This window comes from Phlebotomus papatasi, chromosome 1 (genome assembly GCF_024763615.1).
Source record: "Phlebotomus papatasi isolate M1 chromosome 1, Ppap_2.1, whole genome shotgun sequence".
NCBI lineage: Eukaryota > Metazoa > Arthropoda > Insecta > Diptera > Psychodidae > Phlebotomus > Phlebotomus papatasi.
Genome location: NC_077222.1, coordinates 69,128,316 through 69,149,494, shown reverse-complemented (window position 1 = coordinate 69,149,494; position 21,179 = coordinate 69,128,316). Strand labels below are relative to the sequence as shown.

General features: G+C 35.3%; 2 protein-coding genes across 5 annotated transcripts in view; one reads left to right on the top strand and one right to left on the bottom strand.

Annotated features, from left to right (window-relative positions):
• The window catches only part of LOC129799092 (uncharacterized), a 207,623-nt gene that overhangs the window by 80,534 nt on the left and 105,910 nt on the right, over positions 1-21,179 (bottom strand). For all 4 annotated transcript variants that reach the window (XM_055842743.1, XM_055842752.1, XM_055842727.1 and 1 more), the window contains exon 6: positions 11,267-11,400. In XM_055842743.1, the coding sequence (XP_055698718.1) occupies positions 11,267-11,400 (134 nt within the window). The remainder of the gene's footprint in view (positions 1-11,266; positions 11,401-21,179) is intronic.
• On the top strand, positions 12,439-20,580 carry LOC129798823 (uncharacterized). Its single transcript, XM_055842209.1, has 6 exons — positions 12,439-12,782; positions 12,877-13,103; positions 13,266-13,364; positions 13,434-13,594; positions 18,181-18,403; positions 18,513-20,580. The coding sequence occupies exons 1-6, from the start codon at positions 12,701-12,703 to the stop codon at positions 20,517-20,519; spliced, it is 2,799 nt and encodes a 932-aa protein (XP_055698184.1). The 5' UTR covers positions 12,439-12,700; the 3' UTR covers positions 20,520-20,580.

Sequence of the window (21,179 nt, the reverse complement as noted above, 5' to 3'; positions counted from 1 at the left end):
ATAGAGGCCGGTCAATGTTCGAACTTTGACCCCTTATAGCTCTGGTCAGGGGTTTTAGATCGACTTAAGGTTTTTTTTGTTTGATAGGTATAATCAACGGCTACAACATACTAAAATTTCAGCCCGATGCACAATGGAATTTTTGAGTTATTTAACTTATAAGATTTAAAAATTTTCTTTTTAATAATAGCGCCCCTAGCGGTGGTTTTATGAACTTGCGATGTTAGAAGAGGAAGTGACATTTCACGAGAGCTTTCCAAAAAGCCCCCATTTTTTAAATTCTGACAATTAGAACCGGAGTTATGGCCATTTTAAGAAATTTTTTTGGACCCTTATAGCTCGGGTCAGGGGGGTCGGGGGACCTTAAGTTTGGTATTGATGGAAAGCTCTAAGGCCCAGCTATAACATACTAATATGTGAGCCCGCTCGATGCCATAGGGGCGGAGCTATTGAGAAAACAAAAAAAAGGGGGGGTCTTCAAAATGGCGGAAGGAGGAGTGGGGGGTGGGGGGTCAATGCACCAAGTTGCAATTTTCACCCGATATATAACCTTTGCCGAAAACCGCAAGTCGATATCTTTTTTAGTTTAGGATCTATTGAGCTCCAAAGAGCGGCCGGCCGGCCGGGAACGTAAAATAGCCACATATATATTCGTGATCAGGAAGTGGCGAAACACATTTTGGCCAAGTTTGAGGTCGATCGGACGACATGAAATTTTGTTAGGATTATAGTAGGTGAGATTGTTAAGAATCTCACCTAATATATACTGTGGTTATAATTCATATGAGAGCATTTTTTCGATGGAGAAAATTAAACACGCTTTAATATCACAGACATTCAACAATCTTCCGCATTTGCCCAAGTCTCCCTACGACTTTAATTTTGAAAATGGTAAAGGCGTTTAGTTTAGAAGATGCATCTAACAAGAATAGGTACAAAAGACAAAAGAATGGTCAACATGCAGCTGTCCCCTATATTGAAAGTTACAGGTATCTTTCACCTCATGATATTTAGCAATGCTATTTTCCTGAGAATTTGATATTTAATGTAATATTCCAGCAAAGACTGTATAATAGATTATACATTGCGTATTAGACTAAGGAATGTAAGTATGTCTTTCACTTAGAAATTCAATTGGTGTAAGAGGTGTTATGTAAAAGAAAACAAGCTCACAGTATTATTTGTCTATTAATGCAAATTAATATGCCAATTCTGTAGGATGTATACACAATTAAATGAAATGCGACAGACAAACTATATATGGAATCAAAATTTATTGCCCCTTCCGAAAATTTCGATATTGCCATAGTATCAGAGCCCGTCAATTGGGCATTGCGGAGGAAGGGACAGCTGATGGTAAAAAGTGGAATTCATATATAAATTGGAGTGGGTGTCACTATCAATTTAATTGCACTGCGACAGTCACAGTGGAAAAAATCGTTAGCAATTTTGTGAACAAGATGAAATTAGTACTGGTGAGTGAGTGAAGTTTATAATAAATGATTTTAAGCTTAAATATCAATATTTTGTGAGTGCATAATACATAGTTGTTGTGCAGTTTAATATCATACATATCATTTCCTCCGATATCGGCTACTGTAATACAATCATAAAAAAAATTTTATCAAATTTTCTGACCATTTTACTCTTAACGAGCGGAAATTTATTTCCATCCGTACGTACCATAAAACAGTCAGAAAAATATTGGCAATATTCTTCTTTAAATTGTCGTGTATCGAAATTCATATTGAGTCGTTGAAGTGAATTCAATTTAACTAGAAGTCAATCTCTGTTTGGTATTGATGTCAAAAAGGATGAAATACAATTTGAAATTTTTGCTTTCTTCCTTTCCCATTTTATGTCTATTTGCGCTGCCCAATCGTCTATATATAGTAAGAGGACGAGATGGAAAAAAAAACTAGAACGAAATATTATAAGATTATTGTGTATACATCCTTTTCATACCTTCTCAGCATTTTCAGGACTCATAGAAAAAACCTACGATATCTGTACACCACTTCCGAACGTATTATTTACCCCTTGGAAAAAAATATCAGCTCTTCGTGTATATAATATAAAAGAAGTTAATCATTTCAATAGGATATCCCTATCTTATCTCTCGGACTTTTGAACCAAAAAAAAAACAGATAAATTTTTAGCTGGTTTTCAAAAAGGAAAGAGTAATTTTGTAGATAGAAGAGGGTGGGATAGTTTCAGAATTCTTTTTAAATAATTATTAATTATTATGATCAAGCTAATAAAATCTAGATAATTTTACTTGGATTTTGGCTTATTATAAAATGGTTTTAGTTTTGGCTTCTTATTATAAAATTTTATATTTTCAATAAGTTTGAAATTATTTAGAAGGTTTTTTATTATCAGTATGAAATAATTTAGAACAAGATAGAAACTAATTAAAAAGCTGTTATGAACATGTTTTATATGGGTTAATAAAAAAATGACAAAGTGAGATAAATTATCCGAAAAATCAGAAATATTGTGATCAAGGTGTAATTAAAAAAACAAATAATTTAAAATATTCGTGTAATGATCTTCATTTGGTTTTAATATGCTATACGTTCCGGATGGGTTAGGTCAACCGCCTATGAGTGATCTGATATCCTAAGGGTGTATGTTTTGAGAACCCTTGATTCCGTTCCGAAAAAATTCGATCGACTGGACCAAAGGGTAAACAGGTCTACCACTCATGTCTCATTTTGCGTGTCGATCAGCGTGATCATGGAGACTGATCGGCGTATTCACCAGATCCTGAAGACTGATCGGCACGATCATCATCACGGTTCACTCTCTGACCATACTTATTCACCCTTTGGACTTGATCCTTTAATTTTCTAATCTATGCTCTATTTACTATTCCGAGTTATAGTGTAAAATCAGTGTATAACAATAAATAAGCTAATGCCAAAAGCATATATAATGCGCTTTTTAATAAATTTTCTTAAAATCTTAAAATTAGCAGTTTAATACATTAGTTTAATTACCTTACAAAATCAGCTTATACGCGCAATTAACGTAGATGGGTATTTATAAAAGCATCTAATTTACCAAATTTATTGAAAAAAAACTGTGTTTAAATAATTTTCGTGTAAATGTTATTTCTGTCTGTTACATGAAAATAGGATCGGTAAATGTAATAAAATTTTTGTAAATTTGAGTTTATACAGGAAAGATAACATAATTGTATGTATTTTATGCATGTGTATAATGTTTAACTGAGCCATGTATAAAAGGAGATATAGAATGTCAATTATTCCAGACGACTTTCCATTTGAGAGACATTTCACTGTTGTCCCATTTAATTACGCATAAATATTCAAGAAGAACAAATCTGTAACAGTCTTAATCCCCCATTTGTCCAAATCTTTTACAACAAAGTCCTTTTCTGCTTTCCCAGCATGGATTTCAGCGGACCAAAAGTATGGGTATAGAGAGAAACCCAAAATGCCACATATACAGCACTTATTCCATTTTTGGGGTCAGAGTTAAGTTGAAAATAATAGAAGGGGCGGCATTTCAGGGGGAACCGATGGCGGAGTGGGACCCTTGAGTTTCCATGGGACAACCACATCTCTAGGGCTAATGCTTGTAAATGTCTCTTCTCGTACAAGCCATCCCTCTCTGTATCTGCCATCGTAGCATTTTTATTTGGTATGGTGCTTTTGTCTATTTTACGGTCTGTTCTTCATTCTTCAATGTCTATCGCCTTGTTCGCAATATTATTGCCCTATTTATCCTTTTTTCGCTCTATCACTGCGAGAGAAAGTGTCTGTGAGTTCTGTTATTCTAAGGATTATGAATATTTTATTTCTATCACCATTCCATTTGCGGAAGTTGAGAACATGTCGAAAGGGTAGCCTAAATATGTAAGCAGGAGGCAAAGGTAAATTCTTGCAAAATCTTTTTCTCCCTGGCTGTATGTCACTGAATATCAATTTGATGTGACAATCACGGTGTATTCATAAGAGACATTACATGGGAAAAATATTCATCTGCATGGTATTTACCTTGAAAAAAAATGCCTTAAAACCCTAAAGACTGAGAGAGTAAAAACTTTAAGTTGACTCAATTTACTTCGGTGTGAATGCTATAATAATACACCAATGATATCTGAAAGCTCAGAAAGAGAAAGGAAGTTTTGCACGCCTCAAGTGTACTTGACACGTACAATATTATATTGCCATGCTCTCGATTTCCTCTTAAACCTCCCCTTTCTTCATGCCCAACTCCCTTTTTTCCCCGGACTTTTCCCCATGGAAATGGTACATGATATGTTTGTGAGGCTCAGTATCACATTTCCAATTTGTACTTTTTGGTCTTATAGTGAGAAATTGGCAGGGAAAAACTACGTGATTTTCTCTCAAATACATCTCCCAAATCACCTGCCTTTTGGCTCTTTCTTTTGCTTTCCCATCTCTTTTCAATTACCACATCTAATACACCTGGATTGATTAACAAGGTGCTGTAGCTTTCCAAGATATTTTTCAATTTTTGATTCTCATTGTATCCGTAAACCAGCGATAGATTCCGATAAATTTATGATTGTTGAAATTTTTTATATTGGATAAATTGAAATCTAGAAATATTTATTTTAGAAGTTCACGTTTTTAAATTCCAAAAATTATTTCTGTTTTGAAATCGATTTAAAAATTTTAAATTGATTCTAGATGGGAAGAAATGATTGAAATTCTGAGTAGTATAAAATGGGGTAAATTTAGAATGATTTCCCTTTGAAAGCATAAGCTCTGGTGGGGCTCACTTATCGAAAGGATAATTGGAAAACTGATACTACGACTCTTTTTCAACTTGTCCATAACGTCTGATGCTCACTCACTGAAATAATGGTGTTAATTGCCATGAGCAACAAGAGCACCATATAAAAGCACCCATAAGGACGGTATTGATTAGGCGTGTCAAAGGAATAAAGAATTAGGATTGGTGGGATATGGCCGTCGACCGGGTTGACATGTTCCAAACATTCCGTACGCTCCACAAAAATTAAAAAAAATCATTGCTGTTTTTGATGGGATAAGAAAATACTACGAAATGGAATGCTTGTACTTCTTCGTATCCTTCTATAAGTTTTTGCCTATCTGAAACACCTCTGAGCTCTGTATTAGAAATTAATTCTGAAGTAGTCCAATTCACCATACAAGGTTTAGCCGTGCGCTCAGATATCATTTTAATGGATGGTGTCAAATAATTTGAAGGCTACAAGCTTAACATCGTTTTCATATATTTAAAAATATGTTCTAGACAACTAACAAATACAGTTGATTATTAAGGGATAGTTTGCTCTGAATTTGCTATTAATAGCCAAAATTTCCGCCAGTAGGGTAAAGTGGTACAAGTTGGACTGTGGTACAAGTTGGACAGTGGTACAAGGTGGACAATGGTACAATATGGACAGGGCTTTTTGTCTTGATAAATTTAGTACTTAATTTTTATTTGTATATTTTTAATGCTTTAGTTTTATAATTTAGTTCTTTGTGCTTAAAAACTGTTTCGGTGTCAGTCCATTGGATGGTGAACTTCAGAGTGAAGATTTGTAAAAAAGTTCAATTGCAGCAGCAAAATTTCCCACCTGTACGTGATTTTTCCTCCACATTCGAAACCTGATGAAGAGGACATCCATCCTCGAAACGTCGTGAAGAATTAAAGAGAAAAAGTCAAGAAAGGTCTATTTTTCCGTTCACAATCTGCTTAAAAACAAATTTTGTACTGCTTTTATCAAGAAAAAAGCCATGTCCAACTTGTACCGGCGAATTGTCCAACTTGTAACACTAATTCCAAATTATATCACTTTACCCTATTTCATCTATTAGAAAATTAGAGAAGTTAGACCTTCTTATTAAGGCGTAGGTCAGAAGAACCCATAATAGTGCTTAATTTCATATAAAGAAATTTTTAATGAAATAAATTAGTACAGAAGATCGTAAAGTTAAATTCTTCTTCAACACCGAGAAAACTTGGATGGTCAAATTTACCATTTTCCATACAAAATTTCAATAGTTGCATTGTAAAAAAGTTACACTGTAAACGGAATATTATATCGGACAGTTAAAATTGTAGAAAATGTATAGAGAATATAAATTTGTGGAAAATATCATTTAATTTTCTTTCGATGAATATTGAAATTGACCTATGTTTTAAATATGGACATATTCTTAGTGAACGTTTATTCATAAGATAAGGATCTTTAGCCTACATCCTTAACAATTACACTTCATAGGTTTATTATACAGTCTTCAGACTAAAGGTTTCAAAATTAATAGGGGAAGGTGGAGATATATTGAGCTGGGTCTACATTGAAAAATCTATTTTTGTCATATTTTTAAAGAAACTTGTACACTGAGAAAAAACGGGGGTGTGATTAACTTTTTTTCCTCATAACTTTAACACTTTATAAGTGTAAAAATATATTAACGTTTATTAATGTTAATTTTACACCTTTTTAAGGGTAAAATTAACATTAAAAGGATAACTTTAACCCCTATACACCTAAAAAGCGTAATATTTACACCGATTTCGGATCAATACTGCAGGGTAAAATAAACATTTCCGGAATGTTATTTTAACTTTTTTGCATTTGTCTCAGTGTACCTATCCATAATTTAATTTAGATCCCTATTTGTTTTGTCTATCTAAATTGCGTAATGTTAAAGCCTAGCTTTCTTTAGGAATACGCAAAAAATAGAGTTTTCAATGTAGTCCCAGCTGAATATAACCCCATCTTCTTCTAGTAATTGCATAATTTTCTAAAATCCTTGAGATGAAAGATCTTTGAATAACTAGAAGCTAAGGGTACAATCCCCGAAATTACAATTCCTCGTTTTATAAGATTTGAAAAGAAATTAATAATTTGGTTAGTACTCCAATCGAAATTATGTTTTTTATCACTGTATTTATAATAATAATTGAATTACTTCTGGATATGGCTCTTTTATGATAAAACACTAACACTCATAGTACTTAATTTTCGCTAACTGCAGTTCTAATAAAAAAAATCCTTAAGGCATAATATTAAAAGCAAATCTTTATTTTTCGTACTTGCGATATTAATTTAACCTTATAATCAATTGGAGCTATATTCCAATTGTAAAAATTGTCATCTTCACTCTTCTGTCAATATTAGTGCTGATGTCATTCTCTATCGTCTAAATCCCTATTCGAGCATCGCCACACTTCCCATTTCGATATTTCTCCTTTTCAGCACACCCTTCCGATTGATTTCGTGTGGGTGGACTATGCAGCACCTGCTGTCATCCCTGGAAGATCTTTCTCGTCTTCCGCAATTCATCTTCCTCCGCTGTGCTTCACTCACTTGTCCATCTCCCACTTTTCGCCCATCCTCAGATTCTCTCCATCGAATCACCGTACCCGGAGAAACTGGGATGTCGAATTGCTGAAAATTGCACAAATCCATTCTCGAACGACACGAAAGTTGAAATGATTAATAGTTGAATTTAAGTTGAAATCATTCTTCACCTCACTCATCCCTATCGCATCGTCCAATCCGACTCGGAATGACTTGAGATTCCAATTGGAAAGTTATGAAGGACCTCCTTAAGAGTATGTTTGTGAAATATTCTCCAATTATCTTAGGGATAGGAAAAAGTATTGTTCACGTTGGAAGGAAATAAATGACTTCATTAAGTGAGCAGTTTCGACTCATGAAATTCCAGCACACTTTGGGTGAAAATTTAAATTTTAACTTTGACATTAAGAAAATTGACATTTCAATTACCATAATTGCATTGATGCGCACTTCTTCGTGATAAATTATTTTCTGGGACAACTTGGAGAGATTCATGAGTATGTGCTGTGATAGAGAATTGCTACTTTGTCACACTCAAGTTGTCCCCCCAAAAAAGCACTTTCAATTCCATAGCATCTAACAAGAAAAGCAATTAACACTGCTGAAAATATCCAATCTGACGGAATCTTAATTTACTTATTCTGTTTCCTCATACCCCACATGGCTTACATTAGGTGCTGTTCTTGGGAACTTTGGCAGTGACTCTAGCACGACCAGAACCGCCACGAGGTCGCTTTCTCATCCCACCACCACCCCAGTTGTCGCGTCAGCAAGCTCTACCACAAGAAACATATGGTGCTCCATCGACAGAACCACCAGCCAAGCAGTATGGACCACCACCACAACAGTACGGTCCTCCAGCTCAAGAATACGGACCCCCCGCCCAGGAGTACGGTCCACCAGCTCAGGAATATGGACCTCCTGCTCAACAATACGGACCACCACCTCCTGACAAGATAATCTCTAAGAATATCTACATCCATGTTCCACCTGAGGAACCAGCAGAACTAACTCCTAGTCAACGGATTGAGGTTCCAACTCCAAAGAAGCACTACAAAGTCATCTTCATCAAAGCACCTACACCACCTACTCCCACAGCCCCTATCATTGCACCACAAATCCAGGATGAACACAAAACATTGGTCTACGTACTAGTAAAGAAACCTGAACCTCAACCCCAAGTTGTGGTACCACCACCTGTACCAACGGAACCTAGCAAACCTGAAGTGTATTTCATCAAGTACAAGCAGGACCCTATACCTGCAAAACAGTACGGTCCTCCAAGGAATTTCTAAGAAATTGAGATTGTGCAGGGGTCATACAAAATGGTCACTCACATGCTACAAGTTGATCAGGATTTTGCATTACTGAGAAGCCTGTATCGTCATTAAATTTCAGCATCAGAACTCTTGCGCAATGATACTGGAGGATTAAAACTAATTATTGCCCTGGATATGAACATAGTGCAGACTTGGTAGATTAATAAATCCATTTATATAAACATAGATTATACGCCTGAGTTTATATTTTCTACCTTGTTATATGTAAATTTACACTCTGATGCAATTAAATCAGCAATGCGTTGTGGAAACCCAGGCTCTATCTAATGCTTATATAGTGCGAATGTAAAAAAAATCTGCCATTAAAGTTTAATTTTTCACTCTAGTGAAATGTGATGCTCCAAACCGCTGCAATATTCTGTTCTATTGTTATACACATAAACATTTGGGTAATTGCAAAAATTTTCTAGTGGATATTCTCCCAATTATGTTTACCTACATTAAATTGTTTTCTATTCTTGTACAAAAAATACTGCACGTTAATATGATGTCAGAACTTAATTAACTTTTTGAGTAAGGGAACCTGGGACAAAATATGATAAGTCGAAAATTTCCAAATTCTATGTCTTCCAAGATAAGACAGACCAATGGTTGGAATATGGATAGCATCCATAAGCCCCCTAAAACGTTTAAAGTTTTAAGAAATTCGCACAAAAAATGTTGAAATATTGGAAATAAAAATTGTTTTTTAAAGTTGATGCATTGATGAGTGCTTTAAGAATCACTTGGATCCCTTGATTGTGAATCCATTGTTAATTTTTATATTTTTCAAAGAGTTTTCTTTTCAAAAAGTGACAGAAGGCATACAATGAGAGAAATCCGAAAAAGTCAAAATAATATGCCGGAAATGTTAATTTTACCCTGCAGTATTGATCCGAAATCGTTGTAAATATTACCGTTTTTAGGTGTATTATGGGTTAAAGTTACCCTTTTTCATGTTGATTTTACCCTCAAAAGGTGTAAAATTTGTATTAAAAAATGTTAATATATTTTTATACCCGAAAAGTGTTAAAGTTATGACGAAAAAAAGTTAATAGTAGCCTCTTTTTTTCTCAGTGTAGAGTAAATCTTCAGTTGTAAAGTTCTTCCTATATATTTGAATGTAGAGTGTTTCTAATATGGCTTACTTTTATTTCTTTTAAAATGGTGTTTTTATTTAATCTTCAGATCTATTTTTTTATCAGTCAATGTTTTTGGAAAAAAACATTACAAAAGATAGAATGTGAAGGGCAACTTATCTATTAGATTTTGAAAATCTCTAAGATTTCAGCATATCGGGATCTAGTCTAAACTTTCAGTTTGAATAATGCTTTTACGGTTTCAAGTAATTGTATTCAAAATAATGATTTGACTATAAGTACCCATCAGTTTCCCACTACCTAAGCCGTTTCTGGGCGTAACCCGAGAGATGGATTAGTCAGAAACTGATGGAAATGTAATGGATCATTATTTTGATTTTAATTGCGTTAAGCCCTCTCTCAGCTTAAGTCGTAAGTATGTATAGGGGGGTCCCGGTCAAAATCCCGAAAGCCAAAATCCCTAATGGGCCAAAATCCCGAATTCTTAAAATATCATAGATAACTCTCATTGCACCCGCATGTTGGAGGCAAAAGGAAATTTTCTGTGTCTTGAGAATTTATTCTGTGCATTACCCTCCATATAAATTCATCTCCTTCAGGATTTATAACATTCGGAATTTTGACGTTCAGGATTTTGGCTTTCGGGTTTTGGTCCTTTTGGGATTTTAGCGCTCGGAATTTTGGCTTTCGGGATTTTGACTTTCAGGATTTTGATTGCTTCCAATCTAGGTCATTAGCTCCGAAACACGAGAAAAAAGATAAGTGCTTGAAAAGCTGAATTAAAATAAAGATGGTTAAACATGGTTATTTTTTCGCAATATAATGTCCAACGTACAATAACTTTTGTTTATAAATATGTTTTTAAAATTGCCTATTGGACTGAGATGACTGGATATAAGTTTCATTCATAAGAAGTCATTCATAAAGACTAGATATAAGTTTCATAACAATAATAATAATAATAATAATTCCCTCTCATAGAAAAGTCAAAAACATGTTTACAAAACAAAAATTATTTTGTGCTGGGCATTATGCAATTTTTGTTTTCATTTCATACAGGTGCGAATATTATTTTGTGTAAATGAGTTCTTTAGTTGAAAATAGTCATGATTAATGAAAAATTTTTACCATGAAATATTTTATTATTTTGAGCAATTTATTTAAACGCTTCAACAGGAAGAATTATATAATAGTGTGTATTTCATTTTACACGATATTAATTATAAGTAAAATTTTGTGTTTTTTTTTAATATTTCCAAAGTTGATTTTAAATTACGGAAATCATATTAATTGTCGCAATTCAATGTTATTTACATTCAATCTTCTGAACTCAATTTACAATGTGTTTATTAGGCTGGACAACTACAAGTGAATCTATTGTAGTTTGACACTTATCGTGCTAAATGGATGTGGCATCTCAAGAAGATATATACATATATATTTATGGTATGTATTACTTGTTCTAAGGCACTCGCCAGACCTGATACTTTGTATATATTTATTCAACTTACCGGAGTATTGTTCACAAGAAATGTTATACTTGCTGGTGGCTTCGATGGTGGACTCGAACAATTTGCATTTAACATATCGCCTGGATCATACTTCACTCGTTCTGTCCACAATGTAGGTGGGGAATGGGGTAGTTCTGCAAGTAAGAGGAAATGGTTATGTAAGATATTTTATTCATTGACTCAATATTTTCTATTATTTATTCACATAAATTTACTTAATACTGAAGAGTAGTATGACATTTTAATTATTTTGCATAACATTAATATATTATAAATGGATTCTTTGAACATACAAAGTTTTTAAAGCTATTAACATCTTACCTATATATATCCCTATAGGTATTATCGGTAATATATCGTATTTTGATCAATAAAATATTTTATTTTGGGTAGAATTTTATTCAAAATTGATCAGAAATTTTCTCTTTGACAAGAATAATTCACATTTTTTTTTAATTTGATTTTATTTTTTAACAAAAATGTTGCAAAGGTTTTTATTTACCACATGAAGTTGATTGATGATATTTAAGATAGTTGGACACAGGACAATGATAAAAAATCACAAGATTTATGGCAACATTTGGACAGATGGATGCATAAATTATAGAATAGATCAAATTTGAGACATGATAATGCTCTTTAGATTGAAACCAAAAAAAATGATATGGCCATATCTGTCAATCAGTTGACAAAATTTTGCCATCGATTGATTGACTCGATGGCAAAATTTTCATTGTTAAACAATGCTGCTAATTAATTATAATGCATCCAAAGGGAAAAATATCACAGAGAAATGGTTCATTTTGATTATTTGGCTTTCAAACAACTAGCAAAAAAAATATCTTGTCCCACAAATCACTCCATCAAATGAATGTCATTTTTCCATCCATTTATTTGCGGTTCATTTTACCAATCATGTACCTGTCCAATTAGCCACAGGAAAATATATATTGGAATAATGTTTTTTTTTAATGAAACGCACTTATATAGATTTTACGATTTAAAAATAATATGAGTTGGAGTTAAGTATGAGGATTTGTTAATAGTTTTGTCCTTCTCGGACATTTCTGTGGCAAAAGAGTCAAAAGAAGCATTCACCCCAAATGTTAGTCATTTTTAGTTGCAATCAATAGATGTTGCTATGGTGCCTCCATTTTAATCAACAGACTCTTGGACTAAAATGGTATTCTAACTGTCGCAGACTGGTGAAAATTCTACCCAGTTTTTGGCTGAAATTCAACACAGACGGGAGAAAATTTTCTCAAGCAAACCCCACCAATTAATTTGTGGAAGCCACATCATCTACATTCAATTATTTTGTCTCCTTGTTGAAAGAGTGGTGCTTGTGGTGTCATTTGAGGAAATCATATAATTTCCTGCTGCTGGTGATAGTTGTGAAGTGTCTAATAACATTTGTGGAAGACATATACAAGTATGGTGCAGTCCAAAGTTTATTCCATGGAACAAATTGATGTGCCGGCGAATTTTGAGAATATCCTCAAAACATATGCTAAAGGTCAGACATTGCTCACCCAATGTCCCCAAATTTGTCCTTCTATGTCACACTGAACCCTTGTATAGATACAATGGTCTTCTTTATCTCTTTGAAGCTGTGATAAAAACCCAACCCTATGATTTACTAAGATGGTCAGCAATGTACTTTCGGTGCTTGGCGACGGACAAGGTGCCACCGGTAAAGGATCGTCTGGAGACAAACTGCGAACATGGTCGTCTAACCCGGGGCTACCTTAAGGTTCTTCTCCGCCAAATTGGCAGAGGCTTCCATATAACTCAGGAGACCCTTCAGGACTTCTGGAAGGGTCTGTGCCTTCTTGAGGTGCGATGCTCATTAACCTTTCCAACACACACACATACACTCTTTTCACCTCTTCACGCTCTCATGCATATTTAATTAAATTACCACCTTACCCCTTTTCGTCCCCCATCCAACCATTTCACCGATTTCTGCCTCATAAATAATCCTCCCATTCATGGATAGGAGGATCTACTCAAGTTCATGTCACTCAGCCGAATGCTCTACTGGAACAAAATTCACTGGCTAAAGTTGTTTGCCGTCATGGTTGGCAGTTTGAACAATGTAAGAGATTCTTCATGAACTTTCTGTGCCCTCTCATGACTCAGTCTAGTACTTGTTTCGTCTTTGCAGAATTTAAAAGATACCGCCATTATGTTGTGCGAATTACTCACTGAAAGCCCAGAGGGTAGCTCTTCACCAATCCCCCTGTGGATGTTTAAGGAGTGCTACACTTTTATCGCCCAATTGGACTGTTCACGTGAACAAACATTTATTGATTCCAGGATGTTGTTGTAAGTATCCTGTAGGTAAATTAACCATATGGGCCAATTTGAGGGACAGTAATATATTTTAGATCAATTTTATCGTTCTACTCGTAATCGTAATTCAATAATGGTTATAGAGGGCAATATAACGCGTCTCTATAATGACTTGCCGATGTTAGTTCACTTTACATGATTTCCAACGTTTATTAAATAAAACATTGAGCTTAAAATAGTTAGTCATAAAAATTATAAGCCATAACTTTATTATGACTCTCTCATGGTATTTTTTTATCCTTGTCCCTATAGGTTAAAAAAAAACTAGGACAAATATTTTTCACAAGATTTTTGCTATTGCATTCGTTTTCATGAATAGGACATACTTAATAATAATAAAAGAAATCTCTTCTATACAAGTGCGATACAAAAATTTCTCACTGCAGAGCTAAGATTAGGGGAGACCGGGGCAGAATTAGCCACGTATAGTATTAGATAGTGGTATCTTATAGTTTGCCTACGAAGGAATATTGAGGAAACCATTCTTTATTCTAAATATATACTTCCCTTACTATCCATTGAAATATTTATCAGCCTCATACAAGCATTTTTTGTACAAATTGTACGCAATGCAAAATTTCATTTGGTGGCTATTTCTACCCCGGTCTCCCCTATTAAATAAGTATCAAATTCCTCAAGTATGGAAAACAAAATTCCACAAAAATTTAAGGATTTTTTTTTGTAAGAAACATATAGTAGGAAATTTTCTAATGTTTTTAACTGCTTTCAAATAAATATTGAAGCATTGTATATGATCATTTAAAACAAAAATTGAAGCCAAACAAGAGAGATTAGGCTATTACAGGTATGAATGGCTTATGAAAATCCATAGTTTCGAGATAAAAAATTAATATGTGTATCATCGGGTCGACTTCTGTTGATTCAGCAACTGGGCTGTCTGCAGATAGTCCAGTTGCTGATCCTACCCATGTAATGAGAATGTGTGGTATATTTTCAAATAATCAATATCTACAAAAGTTAGCTGGACTTAGTAGTTCGATCAGTTAAAAGTTTATGAAACAGTCTTTAAAATACTTCAATTGCTTGAAATTTTCCCGCCCTCCTATATTTTTATATTATAAACACTATATTGTTAATTTGATCCCAAAATATATTAACATAATAACATTTGTTGTTTGCTTGGAAAAAATTTCAAAGAGGATATTACAACCTATTTAGGGGAGACTGGGTCAATACTTGTCAAAATGCATATTTAATTCTTTCACGAGCTCTGAGAAAATTTAAACGTTTTATAATGAGCATATTCTAATAGGAATTTACTGCTCTACAACATTGCAGAAGACTATTTTCCTCTATCTCGAAAGAAATGTGATTTTCGAATCATTTTATAAAAGTCGATTTTGTGGAGATTCTCAAAATTGCTGGGGAAAATTTTGTCAGTCTTCGGATAATTTGTGACGTTTTACTCGCGCAAACGTTAAAAATATCAAATAGGCATATTTTTATAGGAAATTTATTACCCTACAACTTTTTCGAAGATAATTTTTCTCTATCTTAACGAAAAATGTGCTTAAATTTAGCTAATCAGTATTGATATTTTCTGTAAGCCATATATTCCAAAAATAGGGCTCAAAATTTAATTATTTTTTATTTTACATAAACATTCCTCGAATCTCTTGGATCTTTGTAAGTTTAAGAAGGTTCATTAAGGCTAATAAAAATTTCAAGCCTCAGTCTCTTTTATTAGGTGAGATTCTTAACAATCTCACCTACTATAATCCTAACAAAATTTCATGTCGTCCGATCGACCTCAAACTTGGCCAAAATGTGTTTCGCCACTTCCTGATCACGAATATATGGGGGGCTAAGTTAAGTTCCCGGCCGGCTGGCCGGCCGGCCGTCCGGCCGCTCTTTGGAGCTTAATAGCTCCTAAACTAAAAAAGATATCGACTTGCGGTTTTCGGCAAAGGTTATATATCGGGTGAAAATTGCAACTTGGTGCATTGACCCTCCACCCCCCACCCCTCCTTCCGCCATTTTGAAGACCCCCCTTTTTTTGTTTTCTCAATAGCTCAGCCCCTATAGCATCGATCGGGCTCAAATTTTAGTATGTTATAGCTGGGCCTTAGAGCTTTCCATCAATACCAAACTTAAGGTCCCCCGACCCCCCTGACCCGAGCTATAAGGGTCCAAAAAAAAATTCTTAAAATGGCCATAACTCCTGTTCTAATTATCAGAATTTAAAAAGTGAGGGCTTTTTGGAAAGCTCTCATGAAATGCCACTTCCCCTTCTAACATCGCAAGTTCATAAAACCACCGCTAGGGGCGCTATTATTAAAAAGAAAATTTTTAAATCTTAAAAGTTAAATAACTCAAAAATTCCTTATGCAATCGGGCTGAAATTTTAGTATGTTGTAGCCGTTGATTATACCTATCAAACAAAAAAAACCTTAAGTCGATCCATAACCCCTGACCCGAGCTATAAGGGGTCAAAGTTCGAACATTGACCGGCCCCTATCTCCGGTTCTAATTAACATAGCGGCCTAAATTTTACCTTTTTGGTTTCGTCTCGATGAGCACTTTCAGATGGAAGTTCAAAAAGTCACCACAGGTGGCGGTGTGATAGCGTCAAAATTCATCGAAATTCAAAGTCACTTTTCTCAAAAACGGCATTGTGCAAGTTAATGAAATTTTAGTATGTTGTAGTCCAGTCTAAGACGTTTCCAAAATGGTGCAAATGTGCGCTGTGGTTTCAATAGAACCGGAGATATGAGGGGTCAAAGTTCACAAAATTCAAAAAATCATATCTCCGATTCTATGTAACCGATTTTGATGAATGAGGGCTTAAACGAAAGATCTCACCAAATGCTACAACTTTCTAGAATATTTGAACTTCGTGGGATCAACACCAGGGGCGCCACAGTCGAAAAACCAATTTCAATATCACATAACCTCAATTATCTCGACTGTCGCTGAACCGATTTTGATGATTACTTCGACATAATTGTAGAGCATATTTGTCTCTACATTTCGTCTATACATCATTTTCCACTCAGACTACGCTATCACTCCGATTTTGCCGTTTAAGTGTGAAAAAATTGATTTTTTCCATAATAACGCTTTGAAATCACTCAGATGCCAATTTGACTGCCTCTACTCCACCGAGATACTTAAAATAGGGGTTTAAATGGAAAGTCCCGCAAAATACAACAATTCTTTGATCTAGTTGAAGTTCAATAAATCAACACTTGGGGCACTCTGGATGAAAAAACGAGTTCAGAAACAAAAAACCTCGCTTATCTTGACTTCTGAGTAATCGATGAGATCATGTTCTATGGGAAAATTATAGAGAACATTCTGGTCTACATTTCACCCATATATTACTTTTGTGCCAGTTCATCCAAATCCTTGATATTTTGGTTTAAATACAAAATTTGTATAATTTCACGAATTTGATTCAAGATAACTGAATGGCGTCTCCCAACTTCAGCTCTAAATCGAATTTGCATGCACTCCGAGTTAGCTCACGTTAAGAATCTCACCTACATAAGCCGGTTAGGATTATCTGTCCCTTTTAGAAAATAGTGAATATTGAAATTTTCGTTTTGACAAATATTGCCCCAGTCTCCCCTATAGTACTGTTAAATAAATTTAATTGAATTGAAAAATATTTTCTTACAAATATTTATAGTACTTTGAAATGGCTCCGCCCTACTATTATATGAAGCTATGTATTAAAATTTATTTTTGGAATGCATCTACATTGTATCTCCTGTGTCGCTCTTGAGGTCGAATAATTCTATAATTTAGAAGATTTGGAATCGGAAAAAAACTGCTCCCGGAAATTCTCTTTACTTAGTTATAACATTAAATAGTTATAGAGATATCATTTTGCTTTTGGAACACTCAACATAGTTGAGTCATCAATTTTTTTTGATCCTTTTCAATTGTTCCCAAACGATTTCTTTTGACTAGTTCCCAAAAACTAATACTGATTAATTTTTATTGGTTCTTCTGATACATTCAGTAAAGAATTTACCGGTTAGAACTGTTTCAGAACTACTCGGGATTCGATTTTATAAGTTCAATATTTTCGAGATTTCATATAATATTTTTGAATTAATTGCAGGCTAATTATTGCTCTTGCTGAGACAAAAACTGTATTTAGCTATACATTTTCATATTATTTTAAATTAAAATTTTCTCATTTTGAATGAAAATTAATTTTGTACGCATTACGAAAATATAACCACAAGTACCTCAGTAATTTATGCGAAATATTGAGAAAATTCTTATCGTTTGGTATGCATGGATGCTCAGAGATCCATTGTTCTCACCAAACCCCTTCCAAATATTACCCCGAGTTTAGATAAGAATTACTGCAACATTCCTCGTAATTGTTAATACAAAACTCACGTCGTGGTCGCGTCGGTCCATTAAATCTCAACCCTTTTAAGAGCATTCCCAAAAACTTGTTGTGGAGGTTTTTGACCTCCACTCTTAATTGCTCCCAATTATGTTGCTCGTCTTTCTTTCTCAAATATCTAAGATGGGGGTTGTCTGAAGATGGAGGGCTTGATATATATCTAAATTTTCAGAGAGAATGGCGATCTTGAGGCGGAGACCATTGAGCCAAGTTGTCCAATTCTTCCTTCTACATTGTGTAGCCTGATTGAACAAATGGCCATTGGCCGTACTAAGGGTGCTATTGAGGGGGTGGATGATGAGGCACTCAGTCAATTTCGACAGCAAGTGGACAATATCGAGGAGATGCTGCGAGAAAGTGGCAATTTTAGGGATTTGATGTCACTACTGAATCAGGTAATATGCATATACGACTGAAAAGCAATATCCAGTCACATTTGCTCTGGACACAGAGGAATATTAATTTACCGAATGGGGTGCCTAATTCCAAATTCCAATTATTCAGGTGGTGCAAAGTGGTGAGATTCACAGTGTGGTTAATTTAATGCCAGTCCGTGACAAACGTGCCTTGATTGAACAGTCATCGGGTGAGAGCTCAGAGGCTCACCATGCCAATGATGATGAGACGGCTCATTTGTATGCGGACCAAGAAAAAATACTGAGAGAGATTGGATCACTCTGGTCTTGGGTGTATCAATTTGCTCAGTGCACAAGTGACGACAGTGGCAACAATAAGTCATTTAATTTCATCTCAACTCCCCCAGACTTGCCAGTCTTTAATGAAAATTCGTGCCAGCCGCCGGAAGTTGAATCACCATTAGCTGGAAAGATCGATGCTAAGTTGACTGACGATGGTGGTGATTTATTGCCTGGCACACATCCACCCACAGACGATGCTAATGAAAAAGCTCCAATCGATACATCCAATATCGATGACGATGTCATAGACGTTGGAGCTTTTTTGCGTGAAGCACAATCTGCAGGATTATTTCAAGTCAGCGATACACCTTCCGTCATAACCTTTCTTAGCCGTGGCGATGCACCACATGCTGCTGATAATCAGCTTCGTGCACTCAAGGACTATCTCGAGCAATGCACAGACACATTTCAGGATATTAATGAGCTCCTGCATGGTTTTACAGCACACCAGAACAATTCGCAAAGCGACGGGGAATTAGTGAAAAAAATCCCCAACACATCTGCACAGATGGCGACAATCAGTCGTGAGGACTCATCAATTGATGACAAAGCGAATATATCTGATGAGGAAAAAATTGCACCGGATGATCCCAATATAATTAATGTGTTCGCCAAGAGTGGCATCGAGGCGGATGAGGATTTGATTCGAGCTGCAATTGCTGAGCAAATGATATTGGGACTCATTGAGAAGACCATTCGCGATTCAGAGGACACCCTACGTGTCATCGATGAGGGTGAACCGGATGGGACTGAGGAGGCACCCAAAGATGCTGAACCACAGCAAGAGGAAACCCCGGAAAAGGGTGAGGTCAATCAAGAATCACAGAGCAATTCCACGGAATCGGAGAATAAAGTTCACGGATCAGTGGAGGTGGAATCATTTGCTGAAAAACCCGACAATAAGCAGGTGGTAAGCTCCATAGAGAATGACAATAGTACCAAAGATTCACGAGAATCACAACCCGAGGAGGACGGTGCAACAGCAAAAAATGACCCTTCTGGGGAAACAGAACAAGAAGTTAATAACATGATATCGGATTCCGATGGTAAGGATGTCTCAGTGGAGAAAGAAGGTGCACCAGGTGGGGTGCCTTCGGAAATTGAGTCGTCCCAAGTGGAACCAGTAGTTGAGGAAGTGGATGGTATTTTACACAAAGCATCAGCTGAAAATGACTCAATCGAAAGCACTACTATGAAGAATGGAGATAGTGGAAAACATGATGAAGAGAATAAATTGGAATCATCTCCGTCCATTGACACAGGTAGTAAGGCTGTGGAATCAAATGTCAATGGAGTAGTGGAATCAGAGACAAAAAACGACCGCAAGGCAACACTATCGGATTCATCGGGGGAGGTTGAGGTATCTACCAGAGTATCAATTGATGCGAAGCCAGGGAGTCCGCATGAATCGAATGCTGATTCACTGTCAGTTGAAAAGGTGGCCCCCTCAGAGGTGATGAATGGAAATGATTCCGTCACTGATTCCAATCCTGAGCCATTAGTCAGCAAATCAGATCTACAGGATGACGAAGTAGAGAAAGTAGATGACAACTCGGCAGAGGCACTTCAGCCGCCGCAGAGTCAATCAAAGGACTGCGAAAAGTCATCGGGCAACGACGATGAGGACGTGAAACCAGAGTCCTATTCCTGCACAGTTGGTCCAATTCTGGGAATTGGTGCAGCTGTGTCACCCAGTACCATTGCCGCCCTTATGGAGTATCTCACGGAGCGCGCCAAGGAGCAGAACGGGATGATTTATCCCAGAAATTTCGACGAAGAACAATGTCCACCACTCTATGATGACGTGAAGTAGATATTGTCGAAATGATTTATGATCTAATTCTCTGAAATTCGATTAAATCCAACACATAACACACGTGAGAATATCTTTTATCCCAAAGTCACTTCAATGGATAATCGTTGGACTTTGCATCCATCGCACTCATTCCACACGAAAGTGCCACAAATGTCCAGAAGTAGTAGTCATTGTTAAAAATACTCCACAAATATATGTTATTCTACTTCAAGAGTAATTTATTTTATTGTTTTATTTTAACTTTTGAATTGGTTAATTTTTACTCGAAATGGTTTTCAAAAGGAACTTCCTATAGTACTTATGCTATTTAATGAGCTTTCCGACTACTGAATTTAATGAGAAATGAGGTAAGATTAAGTTTCGATACAATGCATGGTAAAGTTCGTAAAGCACTGGATTTGAGTAATAAAGCTTTTTCTCAACAAAAAAAAAACATTATAATTATATCCCTTTTATACCTAAAACATTAATTATTTGTGTTCTATACAAGAATATTATAATAGATTGACTAATAAATAAAAAAATCCATAGTTTAGGAACATAAGCTTAAAAAACTGCTATATCCTTTACTACAAATTAAAAGTCCCTTTTTACTTTTAAAAATTAGGCCAAAATGTAGCACTTAGGCACAAAAATTAAATATTCAATTTTTAAAAA